Consider the following 18,736-nt stretch of genomic DNA (forward strand, 5'->3'; position numbering starts at 1 on the left):
CTTTTCTTCAGTTTGTTTTGTGAAGTACTGTAATGGCATTTGGTCACTAGGGAAGCAGTAAACTGCAGTTTTCATATAAGTATTGATAATACTGATATACTATTTGGATCCTGGTGTTTACTTATTTATAATAACCTATAGTTATGTGTTCTTTTTATATTAAAAGAAAATGGTTTCTGATGCTAATATACTGTTAGCGTTACTAATAACATTTGGAAACAACAGTGCTGAATGACAACTCAAAGGCTGTGATACATCCATGCACCCACACGTTTACAGAATCGCTGAGAAAATTGTTTAATTTTCATGTTGAGGGAATCAAAAATATGCATTTCAACAATAAGCATTGTATTATCCACACAAAACGGTATACTAGAAAATACTGTAATTACCAACCACAGTATTCAGCTTTTTAGCCCTCAGATTATCATACAATTATGTACAACACATACAGGAGATCTAGCATTAAAGGGACACTTTGAGATTTTGGCAATGAAGCCCTTTATCTACTTCCCCAGAGTCAGATGAACTCATGGATACCATTTTTATGACTTTATGAAGTTAGTTTAGTGAGCCAATGCTAACTAGTGTTAGCACAATGACTGGAAGTCTAAGTTATCTACTAGCATAATAGCAGTTACCATAGACTTCCAGTCATTGTGTGAACGCTAGTTAGCAATTGCGCTAATGTTAGTTAGCAACTTCCTTCAAACTGCAGACAGAGACATACAAATGGATTCCATGAGTTCTGGGAAGTAGATAAAGGCATTGCCAAAATCCTGAAGAATCCCTTTAAAGCTACTGATGCACTCAGTATTAAAAGGAAAGATTTACCCATTTAGAATCTTCTATCGTATTTGTGCATCTCTGAGCAATGTTCTATCGATTCCAAGGGTTATTTCATGTTTATCGGACTGATTCGCCCTTCAAGCAGACAGAAATACAGTCGGTATGAAGAGTTTTGCATAATTTTTTCCACTAATTGGCTTTATTTCAATATGACGCAAAACTCATCATATATTTCTGCCTGCTTGAACAGGGAATCTTTCCTTTAAACATAATTATGGCTATGTTTACACAGACAGGCCAATTATTAGACTGAGGTTTGTTATCTAAAAGTTAACAGATTCTGTCCTTGTCCCTGTGTAAGAACGGTCAATATTTGGTTACCTTCCTTTGACAGAAACACAGATGTGAGCCTCATGCTATGATTCTATCTTATCAAAGAATCACAACAACCAAACATGCAGCTTCACATAGTGGCAAATACAAACCCACACTTCAATATCCACTGATTATATTGCAAAATCCAATGTTTTGTGTGCTTCTTTCACACATGAAGCAATCATTTTGAATAAAGTCTTGAGGAAAATAAAATGGCGATCAACATTTGCGCTTTGACACTGTTGATTACATTTTATTTTCCTCAAGACTTTATTCAAAATGACTGCGTTATGCGTGACACCACACCGGAATCCTGGGAAAACAACACACCAAAATAAATAGCTTTTATTCAGGAAAACTAAAACACACTTGTTGACTGTCGGGGGATTAATTCAAATGAGTTCTCATTATTTGCAGAGTGAGGAGCTGAACTCTTCTCCTCCCATCATCATCATCATCATTACCTCATACCTGCCGTCCACCATGCCTGGTTCTGGTGCTGTTTGACCACCGCCTGCTTCTCCTGAGGGCTGAAGTGCAGGATGGTCAGTATGGCTGTGAGGGTCTGCTGACGCCCCCTGGTGTCCTGAAGGGTGAGGAACTTGTAGATTACGTTCTTGAGGTACTCCAAGTTGGCCCCCTCCCTGCCCTGGTCCCTGTGCCGTTTGTCCAGCCTGCCTCGGAGCTCAGCCACCTCCTCGTCGTAGCGCTCCCCGTTTGCGATCAGCCTCCCCTGCAGCTGGTGCACGTCCTCCTCGAGCCGGTGCTTCTGCCGCCGCAGCGAGCCGATCTCCACCTCCTTTCTTGCCAGCTGCTCGACGTACAGGAGGAGTGTGGGCTCGTTGGGCCCTGCCAGCCGCAATGCATGGGTGATGATGTCACTCTCCTCCTGCGCCAAGTCATCCATGTTGTTGGCGTTGTTGCTGTTGTTGCTGCCGCCGTCCGCGGTCGCTCTGAAGTCCGCCCCCGTTTCTCCTTCGTCGCTGTGGTGGCTTCTGTAACCAGCGAGACTGTAGCCGATAGACTTCAGCTTCTCCAACTCCTGGTCCTTCTCTTGCAGTAGGGCCATGGTGCGGTCCCTCTGCCGGTGCAGTTCCCCCTCCAGCCTGAGGAGGCTCTCTCTGTATTGGGCCTCAGCCCGGTCAAGCTCCTGTTTATGACCCTGCTGCAGCATCCCTTTCCCCTGCTGACACTCCTCCAGCTCCCGGCGGTGCTTGGCCTCCGCCTCGTCGCCATGGATACGCAGGTTGATGTACTTCTCCTTGAGCTCAGCCAGCTGGTCACGGGCCTCCTCCAGCTCTTTGGCGAGGCTACAGTCTTTAGCGTTCTTGTTCTTCAGCACCACCTGCGCCCGCACCTTGTAGCGCTCAAACTCCTCCTTCAGCTGCCGCAGTTCCTGCTGGTAGTACAGCGCAGAGGCCTTCTCCCCGTCTGATGACTCCCCACAACTGCCTGTCCCCTTACCCAGCTGCCCCTCCATCTCAGCCATCTTCTCTATCTCCATGGTCTGCTCTGGGTGGTTCCTCTGTGTGGCTAGCAGAAGAAGTCTCTTCACCTTCTCCAGGCGCTCCTTCAGCACGTTCACATCCAGGTTGGCCTCGTCCATGCTGAGGTCCAGGGGGGAACCGCGGGTGGAAGCGGCGATGGCCAGGGTCTTGTTCTCCGTGTCCAGCTGCAGGATGCGCTCTCTCAGCCAGTGGGTATTCTGCTGGTCCCTCTGCCGGGCCTTCTCGCAGGCCCCAAGCAGCTCAGACAGCTCAGACACTCGCAACTCCAGGCTGGCCACACGGCCCTCCTCCAGCTGGGATTGCCCCTGCAGACGCTCCTCTGCCTGCGACACCTGCAGATAGAGAGGGGACAGGGAAATGACAGCCATGAGACACAAATAGACAATGGAAGACAACAGTACATATAATGTGATGTTATTCTCTGTCATGGCATTTATGTTTTATCAAGCTGTTTCTAATACAAGGTCAAGGGTTGTTGAATATAGTGTTTAAATTCAGGTCATCAAATATTTTATATATGTTTAAGTCGTTCACCATAATACAGGATACATTTGTGAAATTAGTGCAGGGTAAATCCATTTGAACTCAATCACTTTCTGACAGCACCCCTTTTGATTTGAACGAAACCCCCCATACATATTTACCCATTATAGAAGCGCCCAGAAAGTGACGTTTTGAAACAATGCCAAAACATTCAAGAGATGTAGGTGCTCAAATGTACCTATTTTTGCATACCCCACCATACCATGAGACATCCATGTTTTCATCACTGGAAAAGATCAACTGTGGAGATTGATATCATTTAAAAGCTTAAAAATCAGGGTTGTCAAACTATTTCATAATTTCTTGTAAAACATTTTTTTCCTTAAAATGTTTTTTTTTTTTACTTGAAACATAAATGATATAAATACGTGTAAACTCAGATTATTTGCATACGCTGTATCTTAGATTATATAAAATAGGGTCTAAGGTTTTTGTGTTGTTACCGCCATCGGTTGAGACAACATGCTCTTTAATAAAGGGTGGGTGTCAAGTTTTGGCTGATAAATGTACTAAAATGGGAATCAAATTGAAACGTCAACTTTCAAATGGTACCCCAAAGATGGTTGGAGAGGTGGACAGGTGACCATCTTTGTGGTAGTAATTAGAAGTTCAATTTAAATGGTGTACCAGCTAAATTGCAGTGGTCTGAAGGGACAAGGTCCATTCTATGAATTACATTTCTATGATTGAAATGACACCCAACCTGTATTCAAGAGCATGTTGTGTCTCAACCGATGGCAGGCACAACCAAACCCCCTCAGCTGATGTAAAGTAGGGTCTAAGCTACAACATGTGCAAATAAAAAAATCTGAGTTCACGTTTTTAGATAATTGACGTTGAAGGTTAAAAAAGTCCATTTTTATTTAATTAATTTTTTATTTTAAAGAAATTATCAAAGTTTGACAACCCTGTTTGGAAGCTTTTAAATTATATATCAAACTGAACATTTTACATTGATGAAGACATGGATGTCTAATGGTATGGTAGGGTATGGGTATTTCCATCTTTAAATGGACAAGAGCGTCAACATGGGAAGTACCGTCTTTCGGATGGGACGTTAAAAATGGGTATCCTGACTCTCCCTTATCGTAACAGTAGGGGTGTTAACCCCGGTGTCCTGGCTAAATTCCCAATCTGACCCTAATACCATCATGGCCACCTAACCATCCCCAGTTTCCAATTGGCTCATTCCTCCCCTCTCCTCCCCAGGTCGTAAGCTGTAAAAGAGAACATGTTCTCAGTCAACTTACCTGGTAAAATAAGTGTAAATAAAATAAACAGGAGCATGTCAAATTGAGTGTAAAAATAGTATATTTTTGTGAAATTAAAATTTTCAACCTTTTTCAACCAATTTGGTCAAACACATGGAAAAGAGGTCTTAAACAACATCTACCAGTACTACAAATACATCAACACACAATAATGAAGTAAAGACCCCTGCCAACTAATTGTCAACACATTTAGTTTTGGATAAATTTGTAATTCTGTCACTAAAAACCCACATTTTAAGATATTTTCTAATTTCTCTCCCTCATGAGGGAGGATAATGAAAGTTCACAGAAGTAACAAGGTAGACCTACCAATTAGCTAGTGTGTTTAATGATATCAAGTTTGTTTAAGAATTAATAAGGGATTCAAACTTGTAAATCTTTTATAAAATCTGTAACGGAATTAACGCAATTGAATTGGCTACAATCTCCCGGCTCTTACTGACACCTATCCCCTTTCCATTTATTGTAAAAAGCATCCTCGCCCGCTGAGCACCGACAGACACCAGATGTCCACGGACGTTGCAAAGTTCATGAAATTTAGTCAGTCCGCTCTGGCCGGACCAAATCTGAACCAATCACAGACTTCAATGTTTCACAAGTTTGGACAGTACAGTAGAGCACAGTAAAGAAAAGTACTTAATTGTACTGCACTGAACTCTACTGTGATGACCAAACTTGTGAAACATAAGACTTCTTTCTATGATTGGTTCAGATTTGGCCTGGTAAAGACCAACCAAATGTGGTCTTGTTTGGGGGCAGAGTTCATTATAATATAATAGCCAGTGTGTAGAATACCCGAATGTGCAAAAGGAAGATATTGCATGTGTCTACCTTTGCGTACCTATTCAGGATATATCACCATGAAGAGAATGATATTCATTTCCATAATTATGCATTTCTGGATAGTACAGATCAGGGACCTATGATGTAATTCCGTTACCGGGTGTAAATCCACTTCACCTACTGTAGTTCAGTAACCAACATTTTATAAATTATTTTTTTAAACTCAAGGCGTCATGTCATAGCTGACAACCAATTCTTTCTGCAGACATCTTTGAATCTTAATTCAGAGCAGATATTTAACAGAGTGTTTGGAAAACGTGGTCGGATAAAAAAAACTGAGGGAGATTTTACTGTAATTCTGTTACCAAACTTTGCATCTGCACAGTTCTTCCAGTAAATGTGTTTTTGTGAAATGCTGTGTAAATGGTTCAAATTAGTCCTTGTACATAGAGTATGGTATGTTGAACTTTGAAATCAATGGTTTTGTTTAGCATACGTTTTGAAGTGAAAAAATTTGAGCCAAAGTGTAATTCCGTTACCATGGAATTGCTTGTAAGAAAAATGGGTCAACTGAGTACCTTTATCTCCTGAATGTTTTGGCATTCAGTTCCAAAAGGTCCCTTTCTGACCACTTCTCCATGAGGAAACATGCATGAAAAGTGTTCTTTAAATGCTGTTAAAATGTGATGGAATTCAAATGGATTTACCCTGCAGTCCTTCCTAAGCATTACCATACCTTTCTGATCTCATGCTGCATCTGCTGCTGAAAGTGGTTCTTGAGTGTCGCCAGCTCCCGCTGAAGCTCCTCCACCCGTGGGTCTGGCTTGTTCCTCTCTGCCTCCGCAGTCTGAAGGCTCCTCCTCATCTCCTCCCTCTGCTGGGTCACCTCCTTTAGCCGGGCCTCATAATCATGCCCTCGATCTGCGGCCTGTGTGACCTCCAGCAGGACCTCCCTAGTGTCCTCCAGCCGAAGCTCAGCATCCTGCCTCTGGCTTCTCTCCTCCTGCAGCAATTTTTGGAGCTCTCTGAGCATGAGGGCGTGGTCACCCTGCTCCTGCTCTCTCTCATGTTGCTGGGTTATAACCCGAGCCTTGCTCTCCGCCAGCTGCTCATGCAGGGCATGGATCTCTGCTTCATGCTGCCTCTTGGACTCCTCCAGCGTCCCCTGGAGCGCATCCATGTCCTGCTTGATCTTCCGCTTGTCGGCCTGGAAGTTGGCCTCCATCCTGGACTTTTCCTGCGTGACCGTGGCCAGGGAGCTGGTCAGGGTGGTCAGTTGGGTCTTCAGCTGGAGGACCCTCCGGTCAGCCTCCATAGAAGAGGTGGGTGGGGGTGTTAGGTGCTGCTGAACCTCAGATCCTCCACTACTGCTGGAGCTGATACCGCTCTCTGACCCACTAGCCTCCTCAGACCTCTGGGACACTGAGGGGCCTCCAGGCCCGGTCGCCCCCATCTCTCCTGGGCTACTACCCTGGTCCTCTTCAGCCTGGTCGCCCTTGGTGCTCCCACTGGTAATGCTGGTAGCAGTGTCGGCGGAGGCTGCTGTGTCCAGACTGTCCTCGCTGTGCATGGAGCAGTGATCATCTGGGAAGTCATAGGTCATATTGCTGCCACTGGCAGAGCCGTCATCTCCACGCTGGCTGAGGTCGACCTCCTGGGAGACGGTCAGTACCTTGAGACTAGCCTCCAGAGCCTCCTTCTCCTTCAGCAGGCTCTTGTAGGCCCTGACCACATCCTTGAAGCGTGTTTGATACTGGACCAACTGCTTTCTCTGAGTCTCTATGGCGTCCACAAGCTCCTTCTTGCTGGGGCCACCCCCAAAGCTCATCCCAAACTTCTCCATGGCTCAATGGGTTTTTGGTTTTATTTTCAGTTGCTTGACTTTCAGCTGAGATCCATGATTGCTGGCTCAAAAACCTGCATGGGATATAGTAAGAGGAACCATTGTTAGACAGCATGATAAAATAGTAGCAAACTAACGTTAGTGCCAAAGATACTGTTGGGTTCGACATTTTGAACATTGAGATATTAAATAAATGATAGAATCAAAAGGAGACAGTTAGGGGTTCTCTGTAGAAGGACAGATAGCTGTGGAATGTGTTGGAATGTGTTGGGTGGACGGGAGCAGAGCATCGTGTTGATACAGGGGAGACAGGTGGACATCTGTGGATTAGGTGAAGGAGGGGTTGAGGTCAGAACAGGTCACCTGAAGGGAGTAATAAGGGTTTGGGATCTTGTTACTCTATTCCTGTTAAACCATAAACTAAGGATTGAAGAGAGGGAGTGTCTTAAGTAGGAGGTATATAACTGTTATGTGAGAAATGTTTTGCCGTCTGATTACAGCTGTACAGAACCTTTGGGAAGAATTCAACTTGGTTAAAGCTTCTCTGGTATCTGTGGGTTATTTACTCTGAAAAATAAGAACCTAACAATACATTGCTTTCAATACATAGACTTATTCCACATTTTGTCGTGTTACAGCCCGAATTTAAAATAAATTTAATTACTTGTTTTTCTCACCCTCTACACACGCAATACCCCATGACAAAGTGAAAACATGTTTTTAGAAATGTTTGCAAATCTATTGAAAATAAAAGTATTCACACCGCTGAATCAATACTTAGGAGAAATACCTTTGGTAGCGATTACATCTTTAAGATGTCTTGGGTATGTCTATCACCTTTGCACATCTGGATTTGGGGGATTTTCTCCCATTCTTCCTTGCAGATTTTCTCAAGCTCTGTTAAGTTCGATTTGGAGCAGTGGTGAACAGCAATCTTCAAGTTTTTCCACATATTTTCAATGAGATTCAAGTCTGGGCCAATCAAGAACTTTCACATTATTGTTCTGAAGCCATTCCAGCATTGCTTTGGCTGTACACTACCGGTCAAAAGATTTTGAACACCTATTCATTAAAGGGTTTTTCTTTACTTTGACTATTTTCTACATTGTAGAATAATAGTGAAGACGTCAAACTATGAAATAACACATATGGAATCATGTAGTAACCAAAAAAGTGTTAAACAAATCCAAATATATTTTACATTTGAGATTCTTCAAATAGCCACCCTTGGCCTTGATTACAGCTTTGCACACTCTTGGCAATCTCTCAACCAGCTTCACCTGGAATGCTTTTCCAACAGTCTTGAAGGTGTTCCCACATATGCTGAGCACTTGTTGGCTCATTTTCCTTCACTCTGTGATCCGACTCATCCCAAACCATCTCAATTTGGTTGAGGTCGGGGGGTTGTGGAGGCCAGGTCATCTGATGCAGTACTCCATCACTCTTCTTCTAGGTCAAATAGCCCTTACACAGCCTGGAGGTGTGTTGGGTCATTGTCCTGTTGAAAAACAAAATGATAGTACCACTAAGCGCAAACCAGATGAGATGGCTTATCACTGCAGAATGCTGTGGTAGCCATGCTGGTTAAGTGTGCCTTGAATTCTAAATAAATCACTGACAGTGTCACCAGCAAAGCACCCTCACAACTCCTCCATGCTTCATGGTGGGAACCGCACATGCAGAGATTATCCGTTCACCTTCTCTGCGTCACATAAAGACACGGCGATTGGAACCAAAAATCTCACATTTGGACTAATCAGACCAAAGGACAGATATCCACCGGTCTAATGTCCATTTCTCGTGTTTCTTGGCCCAAGCAAGTCTCTTCTTCTTATTGATGTCCTTTAGTAATGGTTTCTTTGCAGCAATTCAACCACAAAGGCCTGATTCATATAGTCTCTACTGAACAGTTTGTTGTTGAGATGTGTCTACTTGGGGTCATTGTCCTGTTGGTACATAAATCTTCTCCCCTCGTCTAATATCATTTGCACTCTTGAAGCAGGTTCTCTTCAAGGATTTTCTAGAAGAAAAAGAAAACGCACACCTATTTAGGCGAGGTGCTGGCTAGCGGAGTAGAAAACTTGAAAATAAAAGAGAGCCGCACACTCTAGGAGTTCAGATGCAAAAATGTAATTACCAACGTTGACAGCCAAGCTGTCTTCATTAGGGTATAATCACAAACACTGCGGGATGACTCGTTTATATAGTGTCAAAAGACACAGGTGTCTGTAATCATGGCCAAGAGTGGCCTAATATCATTGGTTAATTATCAAATATTAAAATGGCATACAGAGAACAGCATACAAACAACAAATGGATAGCATACGATCATAAATTAATTTTATACTACACAAGCTTACAAACAATTACAATGGCAAAGTCACAATAATCACAAGAATGGCTTCAGATCAAAGTCTACGTTGAGACCGAAGGGAGCAAGGGTCTTTAAGTTAAAGATCCAGGCAGCCTCTAGTTTTAACAATAAATTATCAAGGTCACCCCCTCTCCTAGGGAGGGTGACATGTTCGATGCCAATATAACGCAGAGACGAAATCGAGTGGCCTGCCTCCAAGAAGTGGGCCGCAACTGGATAAGTAAAGTTTTTACACCTAATGGTGCTACGATGCTCTGAGATATGTACTTTTAATTCGCGCTTTGTTTTACACACATAATTTTTACCACAAGGACAAGTTAAAAGATAAATAACTGCCTTAGTGGAGCACGTAATAACACCTTTGATTGGAATCAATTTCCCTGTTTATGGGTGTTTGAAGGATCTACATTTATAAGTGCCATTGCATTGAGCACAGCCATTACATTTGTAGTTTCCATCCAGTAGGGGCGCAAATAGACGTTGTTCAGGAATATCTTGTGGTGGTAAATCAGAGTGTACCAATTGGTCTGTGAGATTTCTGCCCCGCGAGAATACGACCAAGGGAAGGTCCGAAAACACATTACCGAGACTATCATCGGATTTTAGAATGTGCCAATGTTTGTGAACAATTCCCTTAATTTGTTCAGAACGCTTTGAATAGTGGGTAGTCAGAACACAAGAATGCGTCTTTTTGCGAGACTGACCTTGAAAAAGGTCATGTCTCGTTTTGTTTTGAATTTTCTCAATGGCAATATTAATCTGATCATTTTTGTAGCCCCTCTCCTTGAACTTTCTTTGCGTCTCAGCCATATTTCTGTCAAAATCGGATTGTTTTTTGCTAATTCTTTTGATTCGACAGAATTGGCTGTAGGGCAAACTATTTTTCAAGGGAAGTGGGTGACAACTATCAGCCCTCAACAAACTGTTACGATCAGTAGGATTCCTGTAAAGAACAGTGTATAGAACATTATCTTCACACAAGATCAGAAGATCAAGAAAACTGATTTGACGTGTATCAGATTGCATAGTAAATCTCAAATGATCAGAACACGAGTTAAGAAAAGCATGGAATGCCTGGAGCTGTTTTGCATCACCCCTCCATAGAACAAAAATATCATCAATATACCGTTTCCAAATAATGATGTTAGGCAAGAAAACATTCATTTTTGAAATGATTGAAAATAGACCATTTCTCCATGTAACCCAAATACAAATTAGCATAGTTTGGAGTCATGGGGGATCCCATAGCAGTACCCTTCATCTGAATAAAGAAATCATTTAGAAACATGAAATAGTTGTGTGAGTACTATTTCAGCCAATGTTATAATGCATGCACTGGAAGGTAGTTCATTAGGGTCACGTTGCAGAAGAAAATGTTCCATAGCTTCAATACCGCCCTCTTGTGGAATATTTGTGTATAACGACTCAACATCAAAAGTAACTAACAAGGTATTCTCAGTGAGAGGATCAAGAGATTCAATGATAGAGATCATACTGCTGGTGTCCTTTACAAAGGAAGGGAGCTGTTCTGCGAGTGGTCTAATAAAAAAGTCAACAAAAGTAGATAGAGGGGCCGTTACTGCATCAATGCCCACTACAATAGCACCCTGGAGGTTTTGTAACATTCTTGTGTAATTTCGGCAAAGTATAGAAAGTGGCAATTATAGGGTGTTGAATAGCCAAAAAGTAATGTTCTTTTTTGGTTATCTGACCAGAATTTATGATCGTATGCTATACATTTGTTGTTTGTATGCTGTTCTTTTATGCCATTTTAATATTTGATAATTAACCAATGATATTAGGCCACTCTTGGCCGTGATTAGACACCTGTGTCTTTTGACACTATATAAACGAGTCATCCCGCAGTGATTGTGATTATATCCTGATGAAGAGAGCTTGGCTGTCGAAACGTTGGTAATTACATTTTTGCATCTGAGCTCCTAGAGTGTGCGGCTCTCTTTTATTTTCATCTCTTCAAGGATTTGTCTGTATTTGGCTCCATTCATTGTTCCCTCTATCTTTATAAATCTCCCAGCTGTTGCTCCTTGCTGCTGAAAAGCATCCCCATAGCATGATGCTGCCACCACCATGCTTCACGGTAGGGATGGTGTTAGATGGGTGATGAGCCGTGACTGGTTTTCTCCAGACATAGCGCTTTGCATTCAGGCAAAAGAGTTCACTTTGTCTCTCATCAGACCAGAGAATATTTTGCCTTATGATCTCAGAGTCTTTCACATAGCTTTTTGCAAACTACATGCATTCTGTCATGTGCCTTTTTCTCAGGAGTGGCTTCCATCTTGCCACTCTTTAATAAAGCCCAATTGGTAAAGTGCTGTAGAGACTTGTCCTTCTGGCAGGTTCTCCCATGCCTGCCAAGGAACTCCATTGTACTGTCAGAGTGGTCATTGGATTCTTGGTCACCTCCCAGATCATGTTCTTTCTTGCCTGGAAACTTTCAACACTCTAGAAATGGTTTAATATCCTTCCCCAGATAGTACCAGTCAAAGGTTTGGACACACCTACTCATGAGAGACAGTTTCATCATAGCGCCCTATGTTTTTTTTTACGACTGCACTTGAAGAAACGTTCAAAGTTCTTGACATTTTCCGTATTGAATGACCTTCATGTCTTAAAGTAATGATTTCTCTTTGCTTATTTGAGCGGTTCTTGCCATAATATGGACTTGGTCTTTTACCAAATAGGGCTATGTTATGTATACCAACCCTACCATGTCACAACACAACTGATTGGCTCAAACACATTAAAGAGGAAAGAAATTCCATAAATTCACTTTTAACAAGGTATACCTGTTAATTGAAATGCATTCCAGGTTACTACCTCATGAAGCTGGTTGAGAGAATGCCAAGAGTGTGCAAAGTTGTCATCAAGGCAAATGTTGGCTACTTTGAACAATCTCAAATATAAAATAGATCTTGATTTGTTTAACACTTCTTTGATTACTACATGATACCATATGTGTTAATTCATAGTTTTGATGTCTTCACGATTATTCTACAACGTAGAAAATAATAAAATAAAGAAAAACCCTGAAATTAGTAGGTCTGTCCAAACTTTTGACTTGTACTGTATGCCTCATGACAATTCTATCTCAGATCTACGGACAGTTCGTTGGACATCATGGTATAGTTTCTGCTCTGACATGCAATGTCAACTGTGGGGCCTTATATAGGCAGCTGTTTCTTTCTAAATCATATCCAAACAATTGAATTAGGCACAGGCAGACGCCAATCAAGTTGTAGTGACATCTCAAGGATGATCAAAGGAAATTGGATGCAATTTGTAGTGTCATAGCAAAGGGATGTGAATACTTATGTAAATGTGATTGTATGGCCAGGCATGACTCCAACACCATCATTAAGTTTGCAGATGACACAGCAGTGGTAGGCCTGATCACCGACAACGATGAGACAGCCTATAGGGAGGAGGTCAGAGACCTGACCGTGTGGTGCAAGGACAACAACCTCTCACTCAACGTGATCAAGCCAAAGGAGATTATTGTGGACTACAGGAAAAGGAGGACCGAGCATGCCCCCATTCTCATCGACGGGGTAGTAGTGGAGCAGGTCCTTGGCATCCACATCACCAACAAACTAACATGGTCCAAGCAGACCAAGACAGTCGTGAAGAGGGCACGACAAAACCCATTCCCCCTCTGGAGACTGAAAAGATTTGGCATGGGTCCTCAGATCCTCAAAAGGTTTTACAGCTGCACCATCGAGAGCATACTGACGGGTTGCATCACTACCTGGTATGGCAACTGCTCGGCCTCTGACCGCAAGGCACTACAGAGGGTAGTGCGCACGGCCCAGTACCTCACCGGGGCCGAGCTTCCTGCCATCCAGAACTTCTATACCAGGCGGTGGCAGAGGAAGGCCCTAAATATGGTCAAAGACTCCAGCCACCCTTGCAAGCGGTACCGGAACGCCAAGTCTCGGTCCAAGGAGCTTCTAAATAGCTTCTACCCTCAAGCCATAAGACTCCTGAACATCTAATCAAATGGCTACCCAGACTATGTGCGTTGGTTGCATCTGCATTGTTGGTTAAGGGCTTGTAAGTAAGCATTTCACTGTAAGGTCTACTACACCTGTTGTATTCGGCGCATGTGACAAATTACATTTTATTTTAAATTAAATATTTCATTTTCAATAAACGTGCAAAAATGTACTAAAAGCATGTTTCACTTTGTCAATATGGGGTATTGTGTGTAGATGGGTGATAATATTTTAATCCATTTTGAATTCCGGCTGTAACAACAAAATGTGTATTAAGTCAAGGGGTATGAAAACTTTCTGAAGCACTGTACCGTTCTGTGTTAACTGTCTATAGTACTTGTCTGTTTACTTTACGAGACAGATTTCAACCGACATGGACGTGCTTATGGGCAGACTAGTTGAAAATAATAATAATGTATTATTCGACAGCTAACAGTTAGCTAGCTTGTTAGTTAGTTATCATGCTAAGTTACACAACCATCTGGAATGGTCTTCACGAAAGACTTCGCTCTATTCGAAAGCACACCATTTAAAAAAAAAACAGTTCGATACACTGATGCATAATCAAATGTACAATAATATAAATCAGAATGTGCAATATCATAACTTTAAAGTAAACTCACATTCGGAATACGACGTGTCAAGAAACGATGGTTTTCCAAGCTACTTCCTGTTCTTCACAGTAGGCAAGAATGTACCAGAAGCAGTCTGTAAAAGCGGCCATCTTGCGAAGGGCGAAATAATCCGTTATCTGTCAAACACAGAAGATTCTCTGTATTCAACATTCTCAATAAACTACTTCTGAGCACATTTTGATACTATACACTGTATGCCTTGTGCAATGAAAAGCTCAATAAACGACTTCTGTGCCAATGTTGATACTATACACTGTATGCATTGTACAATGAAAAAAATCAACGATAGCGACATGGTGCAAAATGAAGGCTAGAGATGAAAAAATCAATGAAGACTCGTCTGTGAATAAAGTTATGTGAAAGCGATGACGTCATTTATTCCGCGTTGGCCTGGACGTGGCATCTGAAAAGACTGCGAAAGGAAAGCTGCACCCACTCTCTGTCTGGTTACAATAAACAGCTTTGGTTTTCTATTTAAGTATCGTCGCGCGGAGCTCTTTCACAACATGGGGCTAACAATTTCGTCGATATTTTCCAGGCTTTTTGGCAAAAAACAGATGAGGATACTTATGGGTGAGCAATCCTTTTATCAACCTGGCTGCTAGCTAACGTTAGCTAGCTTAGTGGGAGGGGGTTGCCATTATCAGGGATGTACTTTTTGTGAAATATTACAGTTAAGGGAACAGGTAGTTTACTATGTCTTTCTATTTGTCTTGTAACGTAAACATTACTCGTTTTGAGAGCAATCGGAGTAAGAACACAGACTAGCTAGGATAACACTCAGGCAGGAAAATGGATAGCTATTTGTGCTATTGCACAATAATTACTGGTACTTTGTTCACTTAATACCAACGAATGGCTTAGTTACGTCACATCTCAGGACTATACAAGTGTGTAGCTGTCGTGACCTTTTTATAATGGGTCCCTAGTTTAATACAAAATATCTAGACTCATTTACATCACTCTTACCATAACTTGTCCACCTGTTTGTGTTAGCCTATATTTTGGGGTTGTGGATGCTGCTCCTAATTTGAGCTGAAGGCACAGTTGCTACCCTATATATTTATATACGTTGTCCAAATCATTGCAGTTTGACAGCCGCTGATGGAAAACTAAGCACCCTCTCTGTCCGCTGTCAGAGGGATTTCATTTGACACGAGATAGACCTCTTGTAATAGCTACCTATCTCTTTCATGAAGTTGCAGTACAATATGTTTGTCTTGCTTGTTTTTTGTATGGAAAATACATAACCTATCTGGGTTTATTATGATTGGGAAGTTTGACCTTACTATTTTCTTTTGTAGTTGGTTTGGACGCTGCTGGAAAGACCACTATTCTCTACAAACTGAAGCTGGGCGAGATTGTAACCACTATTCCAACCATTGGTAAGAAAATCTCAGAGCCAAAGATGGATAGATCTCTAGCATACACAACCATATGCAAAACATGGGCCTTCTCAACTCCTGGCACTGTCTTTAAAAGCATCTCCTAAGTAATCTGATATTAAATGGGGGACTTGCTTTCTCATTGAGCTTGTGAGCAAATTATTAAGATTTCTTTTGATGTCTTGTTCTGGTGACTGACACACACTGAGCCCAATCTTTGATGCCATGGTAATCAAGTCCAATTGTTCACAGATGTAGGTCTACCCTGTTTAATGGTTATGGAAATGGACATTAAGGTCCACACAGAGCTCGGCACTCGACAATTCAATCTGTCAAATTTAAGAAAAAAATATATTTTTGGACATGACGGTGAGGTATAGAAGTGAATGCGTTTAAGCCTTTCATGACCATAGTTCTGTGCACAGCAGTCTAAGGCACTGCGTCTCAGTGCAAGAGGTGTCACTAAAGTACCTGGTTTGAATCCAGGCTGTATCACATCCGGCCATGATTTGGAGTCCCATAGGGCAGCGCACAATTGGCCCAACGTCGTCCGGGTTTGGACGGAGTAGGCCGTCATTGTAAATAAGAATGTCTTCTTAACTGACTTACCTTGTTAAATAAAAAAATACAATTTAAAAAAGAGATGGCTGCACTGCCTCCATGCGCCAGAGCTGTTGGGGCTTGCTGGGTGAGGGGGCTCTTTAGATGGAGCAGATTGGTTGATAAATGTCTAAACACCTAGTCAACGTAAGTAGGGAAGAAAATAATGGTTTGTCCCACCTAAGATCAGACAAAATTGGGTCAACATTCCATCGTTTTTCATTTTCAATTTGAGCTACCGCCAGTAGTTTACTCCTATTGCAAATTGGTTTTAATTAGCTTATCATCTATACAGAACCTTAATTTCTACCATAATGATCTAGACCGGAGCTGTTTATGCTGGTAGAGGTCAGACTGGTGATACTGGATCTAGTCTCTGTGTGAATTCTTGTTGCTGATTCTCTCTCGCTCTTCGGTGACCGAGCAGGTTTTAACGTGGAGACCGTTGAGTACAAGAACATTTGCTTCACCGTGTGGGATGTGGGCGGTCAGGACAAGATCCGCCCCCTCTGGAGGCACTACTTCCAGAACACACAGGTATGATACACACCTGTGACAGCAGTGACTTACATCAGTGGTCATCATAGCATATCTTTGATGTCTTAATTCAAATATACAAATAGTGCTAGAATCAATATGTCAGAATGGACCCTGTCAAAATAACCTCTTGTTTATCCAAAAAGCTAAGTGAATATGTACAGTAGACAAAATAACAGTAGCCTGACCTTTGAACCTTGACTTCACAGGGCCTTATCTTCGTAGTGGACAGCAACGACAGAGAGAGAGTAGCAGAGTCGGCAGAAGAGCTGTCTAAAATGGTAAATGTTGCATACATGTCTATTTAAGTTACTGTTTTTGGTCAAGGAACAATACTATTTTTGTGTTGGCATTTGCAGTATTTCTGTGAAAAGGAACCTAAAATGAGCTCATGGTTGGCACGGGCAAATAAACATGAATTCAATTGCAAATTATATTTATATAGTTGCCATTGTGACTGATCATTGACACACACAGCCTTCTGTGGCCTATGGTTTCCCATTGACAATGGGAAACCATGCATAAATGTTTTTCCCTCCCCTTGTCCTCCTAACCAATTCTCATTTATTTCTCTCTACAGCTGCAGGAGGATGAGTTGAGGGAGGCAGTGTTGCTGGTGTTTGCAAACAAACAGGACCTGCCCAACGCTATGGCAGTGAGCGACCTCACAGACAAACTGGGCCTGCAGAGCTTGCGCAGCAGAGTTGTGAGCATCTCTCTCTTTCTCACTATCACTTGAACAGTCCTTCCAAAGAGTTGTACAGTAAAATGTATTTCTGACCAGATAAACATGTGGTCCATGTAGTATACACTGTGGCTTTGCAGAGTTATTCATATGTATGACATTACTGGCATTTATGTACAGCAACTCATTATGGCTCTCCTTCCAGTGGCATGTCCAGGCTACCTGTGCTACCCAGGGCACTGGGCTATACGAAGGACTGGACTGGTTATCCAACGAGCTGTCGAAACGCTAAAGAATGGAGAAATCGCAGGACCGAAGCGAACGAGATATGAACACGCGAGCAAGAGTAGAAGGGGTGCAGGCTGAGCATTACATCAATGGAAAAAAAACTGCAACTTTTTAAATTCAGTGTGTCTGTCTGGTAGAACTTGCAGTTATGGACTTTGCGATCAGTTCCTGTTCTGAAACCTTTTTTCATCATTCTTCCCTTTTTATTCCCATTGTCATACATGCAGATGTTTTAGACTTTTCTTTTTACCACCCAACTTCCTCAACAGTAAAATTGTTTTTAAGTTGCATGTTTTAAAAAAACATAACAAATAGATTCACATGATGGTTGTGTTCTGATGTTGATCATTGTGGAATGGAAGGGTGGGCCACTAGATTTTGTTGGGGGGGTATTGGGATACCGGGAGTTTGTTGGAAACGGTATATGGAGCTGTTTCGGGTGTAAAACCCCTATGGCCTCCCCTGACTCAGTCATTCCAGAGATCTGAACCTGAAGGCCAGTTCCATTCCTAAACAATGTGAAGAGTGCAGGACCTTCAGTCATTTCAAAGGCCATTATGATGCAATAAAAATGTTATTTTTCTTTTCTCAATTGTTGAAACATTGTCATTTGTCTTCTCTGATTGGGTGAGGTGGGACATAGTTGTTCATGAAGGAATGGAGACCCTTGAATAGTTGAATGTTTCTTCATAACAATTTTAGCCTAAACCTGTTCAGTGTTTTTGGACAGTAAGCAGAGTGGATTCTCTAATTAGGTTTGTCAACAACTGACACTTTATGAAAAGTCAATTGCATCTTGCAGGAAAAAAGTGCTGCTAAAAAGTTCCATTCTCCTCAGGAGGTGCTCCCACTTAATCTTCAGATTAAAATCCTACTTAGTAATGCATGGTAACTTTTTGGTCGACCTGACCAGAGCTGTAGATTTGTTCGGTGTGCTATTTTTAGGCTTCCCCTTCCATTTAGTTTTTGCATCTTGTACTTTATAACAGCTTAATATTTTCCGTTATAGAAAAAATATTTAGCAGTTTAAACGCTACAAATGATTCTTTACACAACACTTGCTGGTTTTGTCAAACTGAAATTAGGCAAACTATTAGAACTTTAGCA

The 18,736-nt window shown here is 42.0% G+C and overlaps 2 protein-coding genes across 2 annotated transcripts; one reads left to right on the forward strand and one right to left on the reverse strand.

The window, feature by feature from the left end:
• Window positions 1-252: 252 nt before the first annotated feature.
• LOC109896798 (GRIP and coiled-coil domain-containing protein 1) lies at window positions 253-14,459 on the reverse strand. Its single transcript, XM_020491156.2, has 3 exons — window positions 14,123-14,459; window positions 6,006-7,186; window positions 253-3,004 (listed from the first exon to the last, which is right to left on the reverse strand). The coding sequence occupies exons 2-3, from the start codon at window positions 7,110-7,112 to the stop codon at window positions 1,625-1,627; spliced, it is 2,487 nt and encodes an 828-aa protein (XP_020346745.2). The 5' UTR covers window positions 7,113-7,186; window positions 14,123-14,459; the 3' UTR covers window positions 253-1,624.
• On the forward strand, window positions 14,452-18,221 carry LOC109896799 (ADP-ribosylation factor 4). The gene is made up of 6 exons (XM_020491158.2): window positions 14,452-14,707; window positions 15,439-15,519; window positions 16,547-16,656; window positions 16,866-16,937; window positions 17,237-17,362; window positions 17,547-18,221. The coding sequence occupies exons 1-6, from the start codon at window positions 14,641-14,643 to the stop codon at window positions 17,631-17,633; spliced, it is 543 nt and encodes a 180-aa protein (XP_020346747.1). The 5' UTR covers window positions 14,452-14,640; the 3' UTR covers window positions 17,634-18,221.
• The last annotated feature ends 515 nt before the right edge of the window (window positions 18,222-18,736 follow it).

This window comes from Oncorhynchus kisutch, linkage group LG9, assembly GCF_002021735.2.
Source record: "Oncorhynchus kisutch isolate 150728-3 linkage group LG9, Okis_V2, whole genome shotgun sequence".
Lineage (NCBI taxonomy): Eukaryota > Metazoa > Chordata > Actinopteri > Salmoniformes > Salmonidae > Oncorhynchus > Oncorhynchus kisutch.